Genomic DNA, 24049 nt, shown 5'->3' on the forward strand with positions numbered 1-24049 from the left:
TCATTCTGAACAATATGTGGTAGATTTCAATGGTAAATGATCACTAAATTTTTGTCCTCACTGAGGATGCTCTCAGCCCTGATCAAAGTGGGCTGGAGCTTCAAAGAACCAGTAAGGATACCATAGTATAATGCTACAACAATCAGAAAGACATTCTTTAATAGCAGTTAGGCCCATTGGCTTCAAAGTGAAGCCAACAGCAAGGCCCACTGGCTTTGCTTCAAAGTGAAGGTAAAGACGACTATTTCTCCAGCAGCCTAATCATGTCTCCTCTCTTATCGTTCACTGGCAGAGGAAGAAGCCACCTAATTCAGAGGCACGGCTAAAAGCAAACCAAGAGTCCAGGAAAGAACAAGATGGGTACAAAGAGTCTGCTGAGAGTAGGGCTTTAAGAGTAGAAGATAAACTATAATAGATCTGGGAAAGATGAATTCAGTGATGAGAAAAAACAAGAGGGCTGCGAGCTACATTATCAGGTGAGGAGAAACACCAAGAACAGAGGAATGGCTGGAAAAATAGAATAACCTGGACTAGGACTTGCTGAAGAAGGTGGAGATTAGAATCAGAAGCTATTGGACTGGTAGAGGAAGAAGTCACAAGAAGCTGACTCTAACAGGAGAACAAAGCCTTATGGACAGACAGAATGAACAGTGAATGGAGACTGATGGGAAAGATGGGTCAGATAATGACCTGGGACAGAGAACCTGGGACTAGTTGGCCAAGTAAATTCGGGGGGATCAGGGACAATAATAGAACTTAGACTGGCAGGGAGGATAAGATTAGGACTAAACTCATTGCAATAGAGTCCCCTTCATCACTGCAATCTGCAGGTGCTACTGCATGAGTTGCAAATAATCACCCTTGGCAAACAAAATATTTAAGATGGGTTAGGTGGTGACAGGATGGACAAGGACTCCCTTAGGTGAGCACTGATTCATACTGGGGGTGCTGGGAAGCAAAATCCTTCCTACATTCCAGTCATGCATAAGCATAAGGTGCAGAAGCTTGTCTGTCATGTCACAGCACTCCCAGTTAATATATGGAAAGGCTTGAGGAAAGAAATGCTGTCTTGGTCTTGATTCCTTCGCACTCCACATTATGGAGATAGATCCTAGAAGAATGTATTGGAATATCATGAGGAGTCCATTTCAGAGCTCCTCTTAGCACAAGGATCATTTCACTCTGTCTATATCTTCTATTTGGTCAACAGCTGGGAAAAGTCTGATACCTTTTGGGCCAGCCAACCCGCAGCTGCAGGCAATCTGATCTGTCAGGTGTTACATGGGGGAGGTTTGCTTAGGAGGCTAGATAAAGCAGAAACTTCTACTATAACGCTGGGGTAGCTCCCTCACCCACAGTAAGCAGTTCCTGGTATATTTTTCCAGGGAAAAAAAACCCCAAAACACAGAAGTCAACTTCACCTTGAAACCGTACTTACAGCTATTCCTTTATTTTAACTTGTACATTTTTGTTTGGGCTTTTAGCATTTAAGCTACAGAGTCTTATGGCATATAAGTATATACATGTTTATGACTTATGAATCATGACATTTAATTTTCTTCATCAACATTAGTAGGTGTTTGTTTATAATAATGGGCCAGAGCTTATCTCACTCTAGACAAATTTCATATTACAGAATGATTGCTGAGCTTGGGAAGGTGTGTTCATTTGCATTTAATTCTCTTTTGAAACAGTGAAATTCTGCCACCCTCTGGACAACAACTAAACTAAGACATATTTACAATCAGCCTCAAAAGTAAAAAATCCCACTGCTGCTGATAAACATTCATTGCTTTTTAAGCACATTTTAGAATTAATTACTAGGCTGAACAAAAAATAGCAGTTAATATTAAACTACAGACAAAACAATTACTTTAAGTATTGAATAGCCTTCTTACAAATAGTATCTAATCAAACAGCAAACTTTAAAGTGTTCTGTTCCTACCCTTTTCTAGTAGTCACTTCATTGTTCACAGTTGTATTTTTAAAGTTCTCCTACCAAAATATGACATAATTTTTCATCATGCCTATATGTATTTCCACAAACCAGAACATTCTGGAATTATTAGCATCTCTGTGACTGAGCCAAAAGTGAATACATATAGAACAGAGTTCAGTGGGAGAAAGAAGGCTAAGAAGGTTGCATTATGGCTGATCAAATTAGCTTTACAAAGTATCAGTGGGAAAACATGTCTCCTGCATTCACTCGGCATGCAGTACTTACTGCTAATAATACTGCTAGTCAATGCATTAATATGATCATTTGAAACAGTAAATGTCCGTGCATTCTAAGTTTCAACTTGTGCTTCCAGGATTAGTGTGGGGAAGGAGGGCTGCAGCATATACATTGTACAGTACCTTGTTTTGGTTGGGGAACCTAGCTGCTGTTGTTCTTGGATGAGGTCAGCCAGCTGTTTTTGCAGAGACATATCTTTACCATGTACTTGTTTAATAAATGGATGCTCCAAAAGATGGGTGACTGAAGGACGCTTTTCAAAATCCTTGATAAGACACCTGTGACAGAGAAATACTAGTCTCAGGCAATGATGTTATTTCATTACAGCATGATTTGAGTCGGCTTACTGTGTGGCTGTTATTGTACAGTAGTTTCTTTTTCCACAAATTTAAGTTCCTCAGTATGCAACGAGACTCTTCCTGTACATTGGAATAAATCTGGCATAAAATACTTAAATAAGTGAATTCACCCCATGAGTATACTAGTATAAAGGCTACGAATTTGAGATTATTTAATCTCTCTTTTTAACTGTAGCTAGCTTACTATGAAAAAATGGCATCGTATCTTGTAAGTGCCGTACAGTTAACATACATACATTAAACATAACCTAAGATGAATAGACAATACTTCATTCACTTTAATTTTCTATCTATTCTCCAATGAGAGTTTGACTAAGAACTGTAGGATATAGCCTATTAAAAACAAGTGAAACCCGTGATACAACACTAGTCAGAACAATTTGATATAGAGCTTTGTTTTGTTTTTAAAATGAATGTTTCAGGTAGATCTTCTATATTGCAATGATAAGTGTTAGCATAAGAATCATAGAAAATTCTGCAAACCTACGTAATTCAGACTGGAAGAGAAATGAATGAGTCAGAATTAAATGCTAGCCAGGGTACCAAAGTTCTGTCTGTGATAGGAACAGGTGATATAGCAAGGAGTAAAGAGATACATGCTATTAAATCAGCATAAAATAAAGTATCATGCTAATTTATATAATCGAGATTTAAAATTGAGGAAGTCATCATTAAAGTTGAATTCTCTTCTGTACAATAAAGCTGAAATAATACAGTTCAAACAGAAGAATGATCTAACAGGATTAGACTGCTTTAAAGTACCCTCTAATTCTTCATATTAAAGTATTCTGTTTATCTTGCTCAAATAATAATATTGACATTATTTGAGAATGTGAGAAAGAAATGCTGCAATTCAGTATATATCTCCCTTCTAGCACCTATCATTTCAGCGAATTACAGCCCAAGATGAGTTTATTTGATGACATGCATTTGTATTACATATTTCACAATTACATCTCATATTTGCTGATATTAAGCTGTCGTGGTTTAATCCCACGCAGCAGCTAAGCACCATGCAGCCGCTCCCTCACTTGCCGCCCCCTCCCAGTGGGATGGGGAGGAGAATCGGGAAAGAAGGTAAAACTCGCGGGTTGAGATAAGAACGGTTTAATAACTAAAGTAAAATATAATACTAACAATAATAACAATGAAATATTGTAATAATAATAGCAATGAAAAGATTCCTGAAAAGTTCCTAAAAGATACCCCTAAAGTACTTCCTTAGCAGGGCCAAATATCACAAATAAAGAATACCTTTTTAGCCAAAAGTGCAATGAAACTTTAAGACGTTTTAGAATACTTTATATTCTAGCAGTATCAATATCAATTTGCAAAATTTAAACTATATCAAAAAAACCACATACACATTAATTGATTTCAAATACTACCAAACACATTAGCAAATGATTAAAGTTTAGCCTCACCTCAAATACTTTACTGAAGCCTAAAGTCTGGTCTTAAAATGATCCTGAAATATCTTTGAACATAACTTTAATACTTTAGGTTCCTGAAAACCATTTTCCCAACCTCTTCTTGGTACATCTAGTCCAGAAAAGACAGTCTGTAAAATGTGCTACCAGTATTATAACTATTTTGGTGAATTCTGTTATAGGCTAGAACTGTAGCCTCCTGATAGAAAGACTAAAGTAACAGAACCTGCTTTATCTCCATCCCTCCGAGTGCAAGGCTATAAATACCAGTCCTTCCCCACCATGAAGAGATCCATCATTAGCCTTCAACAGGTTCTGACAACCCTCCCACACACACTTTTCCTTTTGTGATCCATGGTTTTTAAAAGTCAATACACCCACACAGACAATATGGTCCATGCCAATCCTGGTTAAATTTATATGTTTCCTGAGAAAAAGAAAAAAAGCATTTGAAAAGAAAGATAACATTAATCAGGAAGGCAGAGGAAAAAAAAACAAAACAACAAAAAACTATGCAGTATACAAAATCACAGATTGATGGCAATTATCTGAAGCAGAGATTTCACTCTGAAAAGCTCATGCACTTGTGTGATTTTTAGTGTTCCAACAACAATTACAAATTTAGAGTATTTATGCTATACTGTTAATATATAAATTTTCTTGTTAAATTTGATTACACCAGGAATTTTTCAGTAATATAACTGAATCCAAGTGAAGCTATGTCATAGAATCACAGAACAATTTGGGTTGGAAGAGACCTCTAAAGGTTATCTAGTCCAACCCCCCTGCAATGAGGAGGGACATCTTCAACTAGGTTGCTCAGAGCCTCGTCCAACCTGACCTTGAATGTTGCCAGGGATGGGGCATCTAGCACCTCTCTGGGAAACCTGTTCCAGTGTTTCACCACCCTCATCATAAAAATTTCTTCCTTATATCTAGCCTGAATCTACCCTCTTTTAGTTTAAAACCGTTACCCCTTGTCCTATCGCAACAGGCCCTAATGTCATGACAGTTGCTTTTCAGATAATAACAACATTATTGGATTCTCTTCAAGAAATTACACAGTTCCAGACAGAATATCTTGTGTTTACCAAAAGTGTGAAGAACATACAAATCTTTTCCCTGGTGGTATGTAGTTATTAATATGAATTCTACTATGAGCTCTGGAACAATGCACCTCCAAAGACACTCTACGGACAAGATCCAGAAGTTGCAAGAGAAATTTTCCCATATAGATGGCCCTTCAGTGAAACACCCAAATGTCCAGGATACTGCATTCATTAAGGAAGCCCAACAAGAAGAGACAGAAGGAAAACATTTTAGGGAAAAAAGTTCTTAGCCTCTCTATTATGTGCCTGAAATGCTAGCTGTTTAGGTCTGGCAGGTGTTTTAATGAGCATAGGTAAGTTCTGTCAGGGAGGTGGTCTTGAAGACTACTTTACGATTACTTTTGCTTCTGTTGCATACTGCTGCCAATCCCCCGCTGACTATTCACTTTGCATGCATGCTACTCTTCTGCTTTGCAACTATCAAAGTTTATACATTGTTTCATCTATATGCAGCCTTCATTCTCTGGTAGTAGGATATTTTTGCAATCTGTGGTCACTTAGGATTTCACTTGAAACACAAGTAAAACTTCATTAATTCATAAGATGACCAAGCTAATGACACAAGACACATCCACATGATTCTGTGATCAAAGTCTCTGTTCCAAGCTCAGACAGAGCACACCTACCATAGTGCCAAGTTTGTGCCCGTATCGGAAGAACAGAGCCCTTTCAGATGGTTAGTGAGATATCACAACAAAGCAGAGAGCTAGTAACTAAGAGCTGTGCAAGGGTGAGGGACAGCTGCTTAAATTCACGTCTGTAACTTCTTGTGTGAGTACTTCCACTCCAGTTCAGGGAAGAGACTGACAAGAGAATGTACGTCTCCACTGAAGTTGGTTTAATCCATCAAGTTAAATGGCAAGTTCCTCGCACATTAGGAACACAGCAGCAGAAAGACCAGGCAGACCATAGGGAATTGACGTGTGTATGGCATATACACTCTCCTTTTGCTCTGAAACAGCAGAAGCGTTGACACAGTCACTTCTAGAAATTACTCCTTACTATGTTTCAAGTGCCAGTAAGCGGCTTGCAGTCACAGTAGGTTCTGTGGGCTCAGTGCACATTCAGTGCCAATTTGGTGTATCACCAGGCCTGCTGTGATAGAGTGCAGGATGGAGAGCTGCCATGTGACACAGAAAAGATAGTCCTTATGTTTCTCCTCTTGGTGCATATTCCTTTGTCCCAATTCCTCTCTATGTAGACAAGACCTATTAATATTCTGAGGTATATTTACATGCTCTGCTTCTACACACTGTCATTTAAACTGTGTTGCTTTTAGTGCCACACTGAATGCGTGCTGCTGCTGTTCTTAGTCAATGTTACCTGTAAAGTAACAATTCTTGGGCCACCACCTATGTGCTAGCGAAAAATGATGCATCAGACTGCCCGTGTCACTGCAAGTGTTCAGTAAGGTATCATCTCCTACACTGGAAGCAGTATTGACACTATACTGCTCTTGAGAAAAAAATAATGTAATATAGAATATCAGCTCTTACAATGCTAAAGCCTGCATGAAGGTGAGCATTATCACAGTGTTTTCTACTGACCTGCACCCTGAAATAGAACTACAGTGTGTGAAAAAGTTAATCATTTGGGTGCCTGAGTCCAAAGTTGCCAGTACCTTCACTCAGGAGATGTGTTCCATGTAAAGGCCAGAAAAAAAGAAATCAAGAAGTAATACACAAAAATCCAGCAATATTAACATTTGAAAGAGGAAGAGTATAGTAACAAAACAGCTTTTATAACATCACCGTGCTGGTTTTGGCTGGGGTAGAGTTAATTTTCTTCATAGTAGCTAGTATGGGGCAATGTTTTGGATTTGTGCTGGAAACAGTGTTGATAATAGAGGGATGTTTCAGCTACTGCTGAGCAGTGCTTACACAGAGTCAAGGCCTCTTCTGCTTCTCACCCCACCCCACCAGCGAGTAGGCTGGGGGTGCACAAGAAGCTGGGAGGGGACACAGCCGGGACAGCTGACCCCAACTGACCAAAGGGGTATTCCATACCATATGACGTCATGCTCAGCATATAAAGCTGGGGGAAGAGGAAGGAAGTGGGGGACGTTGGGAGTGATGGTGTTTGTCTTCCCAAGTAACCGTTACGCGTAATGGAGCCCTGCTTTCCTGGAGGTGGCTGAACACCTGCCTGCCGATGGGCAGTGGTGAATGAATTCCTTGTTTTGCTTTGCTTGTGTGCGCAGCTTTTGCTTTTCTTTATCTCAGCCCATGGGTTTTCTCACTTTTACTCTTCTGATTCTCTCTCCCATCCCACTGTGGGTGGGAGTGAGCGAGCAGCTGTGTGGTGCTTAGTTGCTGGCTGGGGTTAAACCACGACGGTCACTTATCAGAAAATATTCTTATTTAATGCAGCCAACAGAAATCAGTGTGTGTGTTGTGCAAGTAAAAAACAATATTAAGAAGTCATATCACTGAAGGATTTGCTTCTGAGGAAAGGAGAAAACTAAAATACCTAAATATCTTCAGGTGCTTATCTGAGCATTCGTTTAAGATCAATTTGGACACTTAGCTTAGGCACTGTCAAACATCAACCATGCTGCAATTACATATAAAACCAACAAATGTGCTGCACCTGCAAATTAAGCCAATTTGTTTGGCCCGTGGAAATTATTAAAAAAAGTGGTGAGACTGCCTTGCATTAGGCAAATTGACTAGCAAATCTACTACAAGATGGGTTTCATATAAAGTATGATGAAAATATGATCATATTTGGTCTGCTGTTTTTTGGATCTGAAATAATGGGAAGGCTAAGTAGAGATTGAAAAGGAAACAAACATTGTACATGTTTGCCTTGAAGAAAGTCAAACCATTACCTAATTTGAAATTCTAGTATCTTCCATCATGCTTTCTTAGCTGAAAATTAATTCTCAGAATTCATTAGTGTCACTACATTAAACATAGGTTGCAGCCATTTGCTGCAATCTCACAGCCAGGCTCCTAAGCACCATTTCCATTCTGCCACAATTACAGGCAAAGATGAAGCATTTATTAGCAGGGGATAAGAGCAGACTCCCATACGCACAGGCCCATCTGGGACGGCCTCTAAAAATTCACTGGCTGCTTGAACTTGGACGATAACATTGTTGGAATTGCTACGTGCAAGTAGTGAATCAGATGACTGAAAAGGAGAGATATTTATCAGCATTCATGAGCTAATATTTACTAACAGTTACCAGGTTGCCCCCAAAGGTAGAGACAGTTCATCTGGGGATCTAGAATGGAGGTTTCCCAGAGGGAGAGGAGAAAGAGTAAGGTCATATTCTCTCGATCCTCTCCCTAAGCAGGGAGAAGGAGGTCTAGAGAAGGAGGAGGACCTAGAGGTCTCTAGGGTTCTGAGATTTTTTTTTTCGTCCCCATACTTTCCCATCTACTTCCATCAGAAGGCTGTTTCCCAGTGGAAGATTAATGAAATCAAGAGCATGATCCCAACTGGGCTGACCCCCCTGCTTAGAGAAATGGAAGGATAGACACTGACAAGGAAAATCATCTAGGCCAGGTACATTAGGTCAGAAACTTTCCAGTCAAGGAAGGAAAAATAACAACCTCTGAGATTGTTTTTAACTGGTTAAAATGGTCTGTTCCTATCCGTCACTGACTGTTCCTCCTACTTCTGTACCACACGTAGCTGTGGCAGACACTGGTCAGTCACATGCAGCAGAGAGGTGGAGAAGACATTTTATGAATTACATTTGTAATAATGATGCAGGGATGTGCCTGCTTCCCTGAGGCCTCCCTGCTTCCCATTCCCAGGCCTGCCCATCCCCCACTGCTGCAGGCCACTTGTTTGCAAAAATGAACTAAAAAAACTGTGACAGCTTTGCCAACAGAATTTCTGTTTTCAGTCCTAATTCAATAGGACATACAGCATACAAATAACCTTATCTTCAGAACTATATATAGTTGCCCCTTTGGAAAAAGCAATGCTGAGCACTAAGGGTATGTATATAGGTTAAATAGGTCTCCTGTCTTGAACCAGCATCCAATGATAAATAACAAGGATTTTAGTGTTCCTTCTGCTACAATCAGATATCAGGATGAAAGACTGAATTTATGACAAAGTACTCAATCATCACGTGCATAATATAAATTCTGATGATCAGAACACATTTATATCTTTATTGATCTGCCTTTTGGTAGCAAATGCTGTAAATTACTAATCTTCCCTAACAATGAGAGAAATACTCTAACACTGAAATGTCACCAGCACCTATTTTCTTAATAAATCTTCTTTCAGTTTCATTTTTAACATCAAGCACCATATAGTATAATTTAGAGCACACATCTGAAACCTAACAAAGGTTCACTCACACTGAAATTGTAAAATTACTTGTAGTAAATAGCTTTACCTCTTCTAAAGCTTCAAAAATTACAACAGGTTTCCCAGCCTCCTTTGGGCTGAGAAGACACAACAATTTATTCTGGCTCATATACATGGTTTAGAGAACAAACAATGCAAACTCTATGGAGTGGCACCTCTTGCAGCTCTTAGAATGGATCAGACTTAGCTCATGTTGAAACCCTTAGAATTTTACCAGAGACAACAGAAATTCAGTCAGAACAATTCTAGGGAGCATCTCAAAAACACCAAATACATTTATTTATTGTATGATGAAATTGGGGAGTTTCTAGCCTTTTATCAGGAATGGGTCTGCTCTATTTCTTTGGCCTGTCTTTGAAGACATAGGAACACAAAGAGCCTTCAGAACCTTTTACAACTGAAGCTTTTTATTAGAAACAGGATGTTTTGCATTTGTACCAAACATTCTCCCTCAGGTATCCATCCCCCTTTGACACTACAGCATGCAGCTGATTTAAGGCAGTTGGAGCATAGAGAAGGTAGGAGACAAGGAAAGCATAGTCTGATACCAACAGTTTATTTCTTTTACATCTTATGTCATAGCTGGAAAGGCAGCTAAGAACAGAGATATTTTTCTCTCTTTTGGTGTTTAGTGCATTCTTTCCTATCATCCAGTAAATAAGGACAGCCACTAAAAAGGCAATTGTAGATCCACTATGTCATAATCACAGAGCAGCTGGGAAAAGTTTCTCACTTACACACCATTAAGCTGACTGCCTGATGCCCTCTGCTGTGAAACCCCAAATCCAGCCATGCTATGACATCTTCATTTGAACTAATTCACAAACACCTGGGCAGATGAGATCAGGTTAGTTCTGCTAGTTGGGAGTCCACAGGCAGTAACAACATTCTTCCTGTTACTGTGTGCCAGACCTGACCTGTACCCCATGGCCCACAAGAGGACAGCAGGCACATCTGCGCTTCCTGGAGCTTCTCTTAATCTAAAAGTATGCTGGACTGCTTCATTCCCAGCTCTGCTGTTGATTATTTAGTGACTTTGAGCATGATGCCCTTCGTCTCAGTTTCTTCAGTTGTAAAAGAAGGAATTGAACTCTCGTCTCTATTCTACAAGTACAGATGACTTAAAAATCTACTGACAGGAATAAGGCATTACTTTCATCAGTCCAATGCAAAGGTACTATTATCAAGCAGAAATGGTGGATTATTATTTGTTTTATATTTTTTGCAACTCCAATTTTTACTGCTTTCCTATTTCTGTACTCCTGCCTTTCATACCATCAAAAATGCACTCCAAACAAACCTGGATCACCTAGAACATATCCTTACTTTGAGAACTAGAATAATTTAACTGGAAGGAATAAGTCCACCCCTAAAAACAAACTACTACAAGACCAGCAGAGACATATTTCACTTCTCTTCGCTCCCGACATCTTCCTTCCTTCCCACTCTGCATCTTAGTGTTCATGTCTACCACTTCTGTCTTACAGTCCTCAGTCTTCTGCCATGCTCAGTCTTTACTTTTACCAAACACTATGGAAGTGAAAACCATGTAGTAAGAAGTGGTAACATCCTGCCTTTACATTTCCTTTCAAGTAAAGCAGAGAGATGGCAAACATTAGCTGTTACAAAAGGTTTTTCTTCCAATAAATGGTAATAACATTAGAGCTCCAGAAGCATCTAAGCTTCGAATTATGCTTAAAAAGCATCCCAGTGAAAGAGCAATAGGCAGAGACTACTTGAGAAACTCAAATACTGGCACTTAATGAGAATAGGAGCTTGAAGAGGAGAGTAAGGAAACTTCGTCTCATCAGACAATTACTTCACATGCTCTCTCTGATACTATCGTCTTCTATGCAGCATACTACTCCTAGAATTGCTAATGCTTCCCAAATAGACTTGTCACTCCACCATGGATACATATCTTTCTCACTGCACTATACTTACTACTCTTAGTGTTTACAATTGAGAATAGCAAGCCAATAAACCCACAAACCATGGGAACCAAGGGAAGAATGAGTGCTTATCACTAATGGTAAGGAACTCAACTCAAAGTATACTTTACTGAGTGAAAGATCTTGATACTATGACATTTGTAAAATCTAGCACGATTCTTTACAGGGTCAGGACTTCAAACCTGCATGGGAGTTTCTCACCTCTACCTAAAATTGCAGTTTTTTACTACAACTGCTCATTAGAAAGCTGAAGATAATTGTAGCCATTATATATGCCCATTCATCTGTATAAAAACATCTCATGCAATACTCAGAAGTTGTGATCTTTCATCAGGTACTACAATTTAGTATTTCAAGTTCATCTGTAGACAGATTCTCAGAGCCTACATCAATGAACAAAATGCAAAAACTTACAGATTTGGTGGTAACCTTACACATTGCAATCTGTATCTTTCTGACATTTGCAGACCTCTGTCTTCTTAGACACTGTGAAATTAATGAGTTATGTCAAACGCGTATCATGTTCTCAGTGACAGAAACAGTAAAATATTCTTTATGTAATATGAACAGAATGTCACCAAACAATTGCTTAGATTGTGAAAAAATTTGATCTGCATTCAGAGAAGTTAAATCTAAATGGAGCACTTAAAACCTATATAATCTAGATGATCTCTTAATTGAATAACTCTGAATGTAGACTCATCAATATGAAATTCAGCTTGCAAGGCTGTGTTTAAACTGAGTACAAAAAATAAAAGTTTATCAAGATGAAAAATTATATTTGTATTGTATTTGCAATGTCATTGCTAAAATAAGTTACATTCTGATGATAAATGTGACCATAAATCCTGTAACTTCACATTTTGACTTTAGTACTTCCTGAATATCTTAATTCTTTAATTCCCTCCAGCTCAAGAATGACTAATTAATTCAAAGAACCATAATAGCTAATCATTGGTTAAATAAATTTAAAAGGAGAATGTCTGTCCCTGGAGATACCATTGCTTATTTTAATTAAAATTACCATTTTGTGATGTAATGTAAATAAAGGTTATTGTATCCTTCTGCTCCAAGAACATACTAACTCTTCTATCTACCCCTAGAGATCAGTCAAGGTTTAAACTGCCAAGAAAATTATTTGCGGCCTGTGAGATAATTTTAGTCAATAGAGGTTTTTTATTTAACATATAGCCTGTATTATTTTATGAATGAATTCTGAAGGACTGTATGTCCAAAATGGTGGTGGACACAAATTATCATCTTAAGAGCGCAATGTCATCTATGCTGCAGCTATTAAAAAAAAAGCGCTTCATAAACATTCATGGTATATGAATAGAGTGAACTTTTCAAAACTGGTATTTTATTTCAACATAGAAATAAACATAGGTAAAAGTATATTATTTTTAGGAGCCAATCCTCCAACAACTGATGTAGTTGTTTACATGGCCTTATAGGAATAGTAAGCCCTATTAATATGTAGATAAAATAAACAGATAATTAATTCTTTCTCACATTATCAGTGGAGCAGGCAAGTTCTTCATGGACAATCACAGTATTACAGATAAATAGGCATACATAGAATTTTACTGACCTTTTAAAAGTGTATATGTGCTGTGTGTATCTCAGTAGATACCAAATACAAAATTAGGCTGCTGCCAGAGACGACTTGGCTGAAATTGTGTCTTGTCTGTATTTTTTTAAAACTCAGATTAGCAATCTCATTGTAAAAATCCTTATGAGGACAACACATTACAGTCTTCATCTCAAGTCAAGGTCAACAATGCTGGGAATAGAAACATAAATTCACCAAGCTAAGAACTATCTTGACCCTCTCTCCATTCAGATTTTGCAAATAATACATCTGACTTTAAAATGCTGCTGCAAAATCATATCTCTTGGGGCAGCAGAATCGTAGTTAAAAATACAGACTTCATTTCTGAAAAATATATGATTACTATTTTAACAGTTTAAAGAGTTACCTACAAAAGTAGATTGAAACTTCCAGCTGAGGCATGTTGTAAATCACTATAATACGTGAGAGAACGCTTATAACAAAAATGCCTCTTGAGACAGTGGCATTTCAAGGGACGAGAATGTAGGGTGAAAAAAGCTACAATGACCAGGTTTGGCAATCCTGGCATAAATAAATTATTGCGTAAACAGAACTGAAGTCAAAAGTATGCTTAGCCAAAGCTGTGTGCTTGGTTTTTGTTAGTACACAGGTCTAGCCCACAACTTGAACCGGATAAGCTTGTTATGCAAATGATGTTAGCCATCAGGAAGGAGGCAGATAATGAAATTATTCAAAAGCTAACCACTCATCACAAGGGTGACAGAAACATCAGGCAAGGTCCTAACATATGGATAAAAGGCAGTATGGCATTTACACAATCACTGCTTTTAATTTATCATAACTAAGCTGTCACAAGGTGGGCATCAACAAATGCATAACTAACGCATATAAATGAGCCAATTATCAGTAATGACTAAAAGGTTTGCAGTTGTATGATCCAACGTCTCATTATTTAATTTTTGTAGAAAATCCACTAATGTAAATCCAAGCCTCCATAAAAACATCTTGTAACTTCTGCATCATAACAACTTTACTAACACATGCCCGAGAATGAAGCAATGTCACAGAGAATTCCATTTCAGTGTTCTCTTAAAGGTAGCTATAAAACCAGCATATTTATTACAATTGTTGCATTTCTCCATGTTAAAAGACTGCATATGAGCATAATTCCTTACTTCATTGTGCGTATTACTGTAAAAATGAAAAGCAAGATTTAAGAACCTGCAGATCTTGCTGGTGAGAGGAAGTAATTAAGCAAAAGTAATTAAAAATCAATGTGATTAAAAATATACAATTTGAAGATATAAAAAACCCAACGGACAAGATTAAAAACAAGTATATTCATAAATTACTAACATCTGACTTCTTTTATGAACAGTGTATGCTGAACTAAAGGATTGAACAAATGTTAAGAAATGTTAAACTTAGTTTTTTGTATTGTTCTCAAGGTCAGCAGGGACTTCTAAAAAGGAAGATACCAAGAAAGACAAACCTGTATAACAATGCTGAAGGTTAATGCACAGTGTTTCTGAGAACGGAATGTAATCTTATTTACCAGGTGCACTGACTCTCTAAAGCACAAGTGGAATATAATCCACCAGTGCTAGTCCCCCAGAATATAGGCTACAGTCCATAAATACTGTAAAAACAATGTTTCTCTACAACAGAATGGAATTCATCCACCACCCCAGTAACTTTTGTAATTAAACACTGATTCTGCCACAGATCACAATGTACACTGCTGTGTAAACAAGGACATGCATTATGGAGAAACAGAACTTGGGTCCATCTGCTCTAGAGGAATGTACTTCTACTACCTACACTAGAAGAGATTCTGAGTTACATTGCAGTAATGATAGTAATGGCCTTCCTCTGTAGGCCAACCATTACAGTGTACCTCACCTTCCTGCCTGATTAAAGATCAGCATAGTAAATAAGAAAATTGTTCATGGGTTATTAATAAAATTTGCATTAGTCTTTCTATTTTTAACTTCTCCTAAAATGGGAAGACACTACTACACAACTGACTGAAAAAGGTATCAGGTAAGGATATTGTACTCCTCCACAAGTAACTAGATACATTAAGGAACAGAACAGATTCAAAATGAAGATGTGCATATTTTCAAATCTATCTTGAAAAGTCAATACTGAGGAGCAGTGTTCAAAGTATTTGGTTATTTGATCAGTGTAAACTTCCCAAGGGTTTGATAATATTATTCCCCATGTTATACAGTTTAGGCTGTAATAGGTCACAATGAAATCCTGAAGAACTCTCAAAACCACTCATAAAAGTTGCTGTAATATTTTTGAATGCTAGCAACTACTAAATTGTGATTTCTTTGTTTCACTGTAAAAAGAAAAAAGTAAAGCAAAAGCATATTTTAGTTCAGTGACAGCCGCATCCAGAAAGTTGTTGGTACCATCTAGGTAACATTACACTTTTGGCACAATCGGTGTTCAATTACATATATTGGGTATACGACCTACTGAATATTAATGAAGTGGCAAAAGGCAACTATTTTCCTTCTTGTCTTTCGAATTCTTATTTTAAATTAACCAGCAGTCATTTTCACTAACCCTTTTGCCTCCTTGACACAAAATTTCACTGCAAAACCATCAAGGAAATCAGGTATATTTATAAATCTGTCCCAGGTCCATCAAAGTCAAGAAGCGAATCAACTAAGGAGTTCAGAGAAGCTGTGAAGCAAATTACATGAGAAGATCAAACTGTGCTGTATAGCTTTCAAAAAGTGAAGCATGGTCTAGAGTCTATGAAAAGAAAACTGAAGTTAAAAACCTGCTGTGTTGGGTTTGTGTAGCTGGGGAGGGGCTACAGGGGTGGCTCCTGTGAGAAGCTGCTAGAAGCTTCCCCAGCTCCAACTCAGACCCGCCTCTGGCCAAGGCCAAGCCAATGAGCGATGGTGGTAGCGCCTCTCTGAGAGCATATTTAAGATGGGGAAAGGACTGCCGAGGTAGAGGTGGTGCAGTGAAGAGAGGAGTGGGATGTGGGAGAAACAGCCATGCAGACATCAGGGTCAGTGAGGAAGGAGAGGGAGGAGGTGCGCCGGAGCAGAGATTCCCCTGCAGCCCGTGCAGGACGCCATGCCGGAGCAGGTGGCTGGGCCCGGAGAACGCCGTGACTCCGTGGGAAAGCCCACGCTGGAGCAGTTTGTGGAGGACTGCAGCCTGTGGAAAGGACTTGCGCTGGAGAAGCTCGTGGAGGGCTGACCCCCGTGGGAGGGACCCCATGCTGGAGCAAGGGAAGAGTGTGAGGAGTCCTCCACCCAAGGAGGAAGGAGCAGCAGAAACGACGTGTGATTAACTGACCACAGCCCCCATTCCCATCCCTCTGTGCTGCTGGGGGGGAAGAGGTAGAGGAATCGGGAGCAAAGCTGAGCCTGGGAAGAAGGGAGGGGTAGAGGGAAGGTGTGTTTTTAAGGTATGGTTCTATTTCTCATCATCCTACTCTGATTTGATCGGTAACAAATTAAATTGATTTATTTTTCCCCAAATCAAGTCTGTTTTGCCTGTGACCATAACTGGTGAGTGATCCCTCCCTATCCTTGTCTCGACTCATGAGCCCTTTTGTTGTATTTTCTCCTCCCCATCCCACTGGAGGGGAGAAGTGAGTGAGTAGCGGCGTGGTGCTTTGCTGCTGGCTGGGCCTAAACCACGACACCTGCAAAAGCAACAACTCCACAAACAAATTCTGTTTTCAGATTGACACGTGTAGGCCTTGCTGAATAAGCTGTTTTTAAAAGAAAAAACTCACTGTGAAATGAAATGGTTGAATCCTCTGCACCATTTTTCAGGATGTAGCAAAGTAGGAGGAGGATTTCTGAAAAAATACAAAGTTTCAGGGTTTAAAATGTTAATGTTTACTGGAATTATCTCACAGATAGTCAACAAAGATGATAGTGGTTCCACTAGGGAGAAAATGATGATCGAGAAAGTAATGCTCAAATTGTCTATGTGTCCCCTTCAGACGCCTGTTGGGTTTTTCTTGCTGCTGCTTATTTACTGACAGTTCTTCTCTTTTCATGTCCTTCTCCTTTTATGTCAATACCTTTGAAGCTGGTAGTCAGTATAGCTCACAGTACGCTTCCCAACATTTCCCCTTCAATTCAGCCTGACTCAGGAAGGATCAAATGAAACTGGAATATTAACCTAGCCATCACACCACTTTAGCCCTTTACCCCAGATCACTTCTTTAAGTATGGATATCTTCATCATAAGAACTACCAAACTGTCAACAATCTGTAGGATTTTCAGTCTGGATTTCAATCTGTATTCAGTTTGGATGACACTGTAAACTCTAAAACTATTAAAAATAGATGTTATTTTAAAAGTGACATTTAGCAGACAGTATTTTTACACTACATATTGTCCTGGTTTCAGCTGGGATAGAGTTAATTTTCTTCTTAGTAGCTGGTACAGTGCTGTGTTTTGGATTTAGTGTGAGAATACTGCTGATAACACACTGATGTTTTAGTTGTTGCTGAGTAGCACTTATCTTAAGCCAAGGACTTTTCAGTTTCCCATGCTCTGCCAGCAAGCAGGTGTGCAAGAAGCTGGGAGGGAGCATAGCCAGGACAGCTGACCTGAACTAGCCAAAGGGGTATTCCATACCATGGAATGTCATGCCCAGTATATAAACAGGAGGGAGTTGGCCGGGAGGGGCGGATCGCAGCTCAGGCATTGGTCAGCGGGTGGTGAGCAATTGTATTGGTGGAGAATGCAGGCATCGATCCCGCTACCTCTCCCAGCCAAAACCAGGACACATAGTAAGATGGCCTTCCATAAGAATAATCTTTTAAACTCTGATGGGTTCCATGTTAGTTGCCATATAATTACTTTCCTTTCTGATTGTTACTGTTACAGTTAAATTACATAAACATACAGAGCAAGGTCTATAGGTCATACTAAGTGGACCAAATTTGAAGTGGCTCAAATTTAAGTGGACCAACCTATAGCAGGAAGTGTTCACAAATAACATATTATATTATAATATGTTATCTTCCAGAAGTTTCTTCTGCAACTTAAGATTTTATAAGTACTGAAGTCTATTTCACTTTTTAAGATTAAACTTGTGTTTTATGAAACCTTAATGATTTATCTTTTGCTGCATTTGAGGGTTCAATGCAAAGGGTTGCATGTTACTGAACTGGCAGGAAAAAAAAAATCACAGTAAGACTTATTCTACAACAGAAACATTCACTAATATTCTGGATTGTATCATGAATCACCTTGTTTACACCGGGGCCACATTCCACAGCATGACACTGCTTGGAAACATCTCACAAAACAAAAAGGCAAACAGCGTAAACTACATAAATTAGTGCTGATCTGCTTAGTAGTCTTGAATTTTTCATGCATATTCATTCAAAGAGTAGTTCCATTTAACAATTACCCTCAAAAATCCAAACAAAGTGGTTTAAAAAAAAAAAATTACTATGTGGCTTTGTAATAGATGGACCATTTTTGTTCATCTGTATCTATTCAAAACAAATGCAGTCATCTAATTTTACTGCAGGCTGACATGTTTTCTGAGATTAATATACTACTACTTTTCTCTTTTGTTACAGAAGACTGAGGGAACACAATTTTCTTCCTGAAGTGAAGAAATCCAGAATGTTTGAGGTATGCATCACTTATCAAATTTATCATTGGGAAAAAAATATGATTGGCTATTTTCAATGACAATAACATTTCAGAACTGTCTTCCATTTACCAGGCTCATATGTTCATGCACATAACAGAATCTGATTTTTTACAAGCATAAAAAAAACATTGGAAAGTATTTCTAGAGATACTCCCAGAAAAAAAACCTGTCTCAAAGAAAGGTAAACTTTAAAAACCTCTTTCTTTATAATGAAAATTGTTATCAGTCCACACATCCCACATGCATGAACTCTGCAAACAACTTTAAGGGACAGCCAGCTGGGGTTAGTGTAAGTTTTCAGTCTTTATTTTGCAGGAATCGTACTCTACCTGACAATTTGGATTCAGATAAGACCAACTTTTATTGTACTGTGAAGTACAGTGTATTTCTTTTTAGAAAGATACCAGCACCGTCTACTGAAAATTTGCTGCGAAATACTGAATTTCACCACAAAGTAATTTGCTTTGTCAAAAGCTCAGTTACTATTCATGAAATATGTAGTTTTGTCTTTTCTGTTCACACTGTTCTTAAAGTATTTCCACGGTGGTAACAACGGTGCTTACAAAAAGCATATGGTTTGGAGGGTCTATTAATAATCTCACAAGGTACTTTTTGAGAAAAGACACAAAGATACTTACATTAGTTGCCGATGTTATGATGGAAACAGGTGGGATTTCATCATGGAAGAACAGACCAGCAGAGCAGTGATTCACGAAATACATTTAGTCATTTGTGGGTTAACGATTAATGGAGAAAGCCATGTTTTTAACCACACAGAACATGTTTTGTCCAACAAATCATTAAGCTACTAAGCTCTCACTGATAGCTGCTCTCTTAGAGGTGGCTCAGCATGCCATGTACCAAATCAACACGACCAAGGAAGCTGTAACTCTATAGAGTTGATGTTTTCTTGAGCTTGATACTTTTGTATTTGTTGACAGATGACACTATGTTATTTTAGTGCCTTTGTAGTAAAAACATAGAACTAGCAGTCCTCTGTACTTAAGTCACTAAATTGATGCTTCAGGTACGCCATCTATAACATTGAGCTGATAAACATGACCAGAACTTTAATTCATTAGCACCTGTAAAGTACATTGGTTCCTCTTGATGAAAAACATACAACTTAACATGAAACTTAACTACAAAGTACAAAATCGGCTCACCCTTTTCTAGCATCATATCCATAAAGGATTTCCAGAAAGGCACATAAGAGGGTCAGCTTCCTACCTTTGCTTTACCTAAGACACCACAAACTGTTTCACAGTGACAGCAGAAAACACCATTGCTTCCATGGCACCTCCAGAAGTGGATTTCTGCAGTAAGGACTCAGACTCAAGTTCTAGGGTAACACAAAAAGCCAGATATGCAAGTGTAAACTCACTTTAACATTTTTTGTGAGCACACTAAGTCTTTTGTAGTTTGAAATTAATAATCCATTAAGATATCTGCAATTCATATCCTGCAATTCATATCACATTAAAGAGAAAAGGTAAAACAACTCACATACATTATCACATGCTAAACGACAGAGAAGCAACGCTTGCCTCACCACTTCAGCTCAAAGATCAAACTAGGGCCATTTGTGATTCCAGACTATATTAAATCCAACACATGGAGTTCTATGGCTTTTGTATACTTGCATCAGCCAACATCACTGCATTTCACCAACATCTGGCCATTTCTGCAGTAGTCAGAACACATTCATAGAAAAACTAAAAAGCTACCTCTTGTTAACTTGCTGACATAACTTATTCTACTATTCTCATATAAAATTAGAATGCTCTGCATGCAACCTTTCACTCATCCTTGTGACATATATAAGAAGCTGAAGAACAATATAGTCTTATTTTCTACTATAAGTGATGAAAATTGTGAGAAGTAGATATGAATATTATTGCAAAAAGCGGGTATAATTGGGCTTGTCTTTTGAAAATGTCCTCTTTTGATGCAAGACGAGTAATCAGCCATTTATTTCCCAGCTTTGTGTCTCTCTTCCTTTAGTTCTTTCTGTAATTCATAATTAGTCACAGAACTACATGCTCTATTTCCTTAGGCAATTGCATTGCTCTTGTGAGGAGTTTTGCTACCCTTGTATTCAGTGCTTTCCATGGTCATACTGACGCTGTTTTTCACTGGGAGTTTTGCTTCAGTGGGGACTGCACGATTGAGCCTGTACAAGACACCCCATACAGGAGCACAATGTTCCTTAGAACATGAAGACATTAGCAAGCTTATCAAGCAAGAACTGCTGCTGAACTCTGAATGATACACACACAGTTATGTGCTGGAAATATTTTAATCTGTTGAGCTTTATGTGTTCCCTGCCATTCAGCTTGCCTCCAAAGTCACAGCTGGTAAAACAAAATCAGTCATTTTACCACAATTAAGGCCAATGATGCAGCTCAGCGAGCACCACTCGTCCTTCACGTTAAGCTGTGAGCCTAATTACAGACCACAGATAATAGATATTTGTTGGCAATCAGAAAACAAATATTTTTCATCTTAAAATACTTCTATGACAGATTTTTAAAAATTGAAAACACATCTACTATTATTTAAACTATTTCAGTAAACATAGCCATACATTTTATAAACAGAAATCAAGACAGGGCCTCCAATGACCAAATTGCATCATCAGCCTACCACATTGTTTCTAATGAGAAATTAGCAGATGAACATCCAACACCTGTCACCACGAAGAGGCTCTGGCAATCACAGCCCTGTACACGCATGTTGTGAATTATTTTTCTAGCAGACTGAAAAGACAATAGTTCTGTTGCCAGTTGCCTAGGTTTATACATAGACAGTTTTTACATTAAATGAAACCATTCATGCATATTTCAAAAAACTAAGTGAAACAGTCATAGAAAAAGCACAGTCAACTGTGCATAATAATGAGATTTCCCTACAAAAGGTTATGTAAAACAAATGGTTTCTATTAAAATATGTGAATAATTGACATTAATTAATACCTGATAAATTCTCATACAAGTTTAAAGTCCTGCCACTCCAGAGCTTCCCCACCTCCAAAAATAACCAGGCAATTCTCAACAGGGCTCAGAGGATTTCCTAATACACTCGGTTCATGGCCCATTCAAATCAATAAGAGGTTTCCACTGATCTGAATGAAAAAATCAGATCCTAAACACTCTCCCATTCATCTGTCTCCTACTAAAGGCTACTCAAGTTTGATTGACTTCCAGTAGTATATTTCACCAAAGTCCACTCAGCAGGAAGCAGGGTACTGTATTCAGCTCTGTACGGTTAAGATAGAAACTGTAGAGTTTAGGTGCCTGCAGGAGTGGAGAATCAGCACAAAATCCTCTATGTATATGGAGACAGGCCTTTGAAGTTGCTTTTTAGGTCAGTGGAAAGCTGTCATCAACCTGAATGCTGCTGCATGAAGACTCCATGGTTGGGAACCACAGCAGCACATTGCCTCAAGAGACCAGAAGATCAGAAAGAATACAGGATCTACAACAAAACTGGAAGCAATGTCAGAAACATGGAATCTGGGCAAAATGGCTCCAGGTCTAAAGCAATTGTCTGCCCACTGAGTTGATCTAGGGGGCTCCAAAGGCAATTGAACATTGTTTCCTCAAAACACCTAGAATTGTGCAAGTCTTGACCATACTGGGCACCAATCTCCCTTAAGTCTTCTTAACCAGATCTATAAGCAAGGCATTCCCATGCCTATCCAGCCTACAAGGCATGAACCATATGATGAGACTGTATGTACCAAATCACAGCATATGAGACAGCTGGAAAAGGTGGTAGCTCCTCACATGATCTTTAGCTTCTTAGGGCTCAGCACAGTTACCTAAACCTTTCTCAGGCAAGGGAACAGACTAATGCCAGATCATAGTATTCTAACTATACAACTAGGGGGCACCAGCAAAATTACCCTTATTCTGTGAGAACGAAGGGTACAGTACATCCTAGGAAAAGATTCAAGGGGAAGGGGGAAGGGACAGTATGCTCCTGCCAAATTCACTCTCCAGACACCTTCTCACTAGCAACTGATTCACTTCTAAATAGTTTCTCCTCTTCCCCTCGCCCCCCGCCTTTTCTCTGAAAGGACTGTTTTCCTTATGTAAATATCAAGTTCAAAACTGTTAACATACAACTTCAATTTCTTATTTTGTAGAATATCAAAGGCATATATCTATTCAAATAATGTGTAAGCACCTTAATTCTAACAAGGATGTGCTGCTTTAAACCAAGATCAAAACCTGCTGAGGGAAAAGAATCAGTTAAGAGGAAGCAGAACACAAGACAGTACCACCTTATTGCTGAAACAAAAATATTCTTTTTGCTGAAGTATTTTACTATCTTTTAATTACAGAGACAGAGTTATCTGACATTTCCCTCTTCACTGGAATGGATGGTCTTTATTTTCCATAGGCCATACACAGTTACATAAGTCTGGACTGAATCCAACAGCATATGATAAATTTATATTGAGTTGAAAGTTAAACAGGCAAATATAACTAAGAGACTGTAGGAGCCTAATTACTTGAAAGGGTCGAGGGTACCAATCCACTTTTTAAGCTTTTTTTTTGTAATACAGGGTCCTGATCTAGTAAAATACAAATTGGTTATCTGTTTTCACTCTTTCTCAGAAGAGAATGATGGCTATATATCTTGTAACACATAAATACACATTTGCCCCCTTTTGTTTGTGATTTTACATGACTATTTACTTATTTTGCTGCCACTAAGTAGTCAACTTAGCAGATTAACAATGAGATATGGGCTCAGTGGCAAAACAAATACAAATCCACTAATGAACAAAATATCAACTACCTCTTCAAAACACACTTATATCAATATTTATTCACAAGTCTCCAGCTTAGAATATTTCATTAGCCAGCATAATAATGAGCAAAAATAAATGGTAAAAGGTAGTCAGTTCCAGAATTATGCAGAAATCTCCTTTTCATTTTCAAGATTCACTTTATGCATTGCCAAAAGAAAAGTGCTTCAAGAAGAATATAAAGAGGCTGTCAAAAAGAAACCTTCTAAGAAACCTCCTTCACATGAACAATCCTGTGTTTCAAAATGGTATATATCTGATAAATTAAAAGTCACCTTTAAAGTAATGAGTACGGACAGAAATAACGTGCTAAGCACATTAAATTATTTTGAAGGTCAAATAATAACCTTCAGAAAATGTATTAAAACAAATCTCAATTATATAATTTTTTAGTTCATACAGACAGAAAGAAAATGGATGAGAAAGTATTGCAAAGTGTTCTGCTTGGGAACATCTGGATTATCTTTGACTTTTTCCCTTTAACATTGCAATTCACAGGCCACTGGTTTCAGTCAGATTTGGCAGCTGCAAGGTTTCATTAGCCTTTTTCAGGACTTGACAAGGCATCATTTAT

At 38.3% G+C, this 24049-nt stretch overlaps 1 protein-coding gene across 1 annotated transcript in view; it reads right to left on the reverse strand.

Annotated features, from left to right (window-relative positions):
- MYO3B (myosin IIIB) overlaps nucleotides 1–24049 on the reverse strand; it is a 206403-nt gene that overhangs the window by 116054 nt on the left and 66300 nt on the right. Inside the window, exons 9-10 of the mRNA XM_050899969.1 lie at nucleotides 16767–16832; nucleotides 2359–2514 (exon numbers count right to left, since the gene is read on the reverse strand). Coding sequence (XP_050755926.1) covers nucleotides 2359–2514; nucleotides 16767–16832 — 222 coding nt within the window. The remainder of the gene's footprint in view (nucleotides 1–2358; nucleotides 2515–16766; nucleotides 16833–24049) is intronic.

This window comes from Gymnogyps californianus, chromosome 7, assembly GCF_018139145.2.
Source record: "Gymnogyps californianus isolate 813 chromosome 7, ASM1813914v2, whole genome shotgun sequence".
In the NCBI taxonomy this organism is placed as follows: Eukaryota; Metazoa; Chordata; class Aves; order Accipitriformes; family Cathartidae; genus Gymnogyps; species Gymnogyps californianus.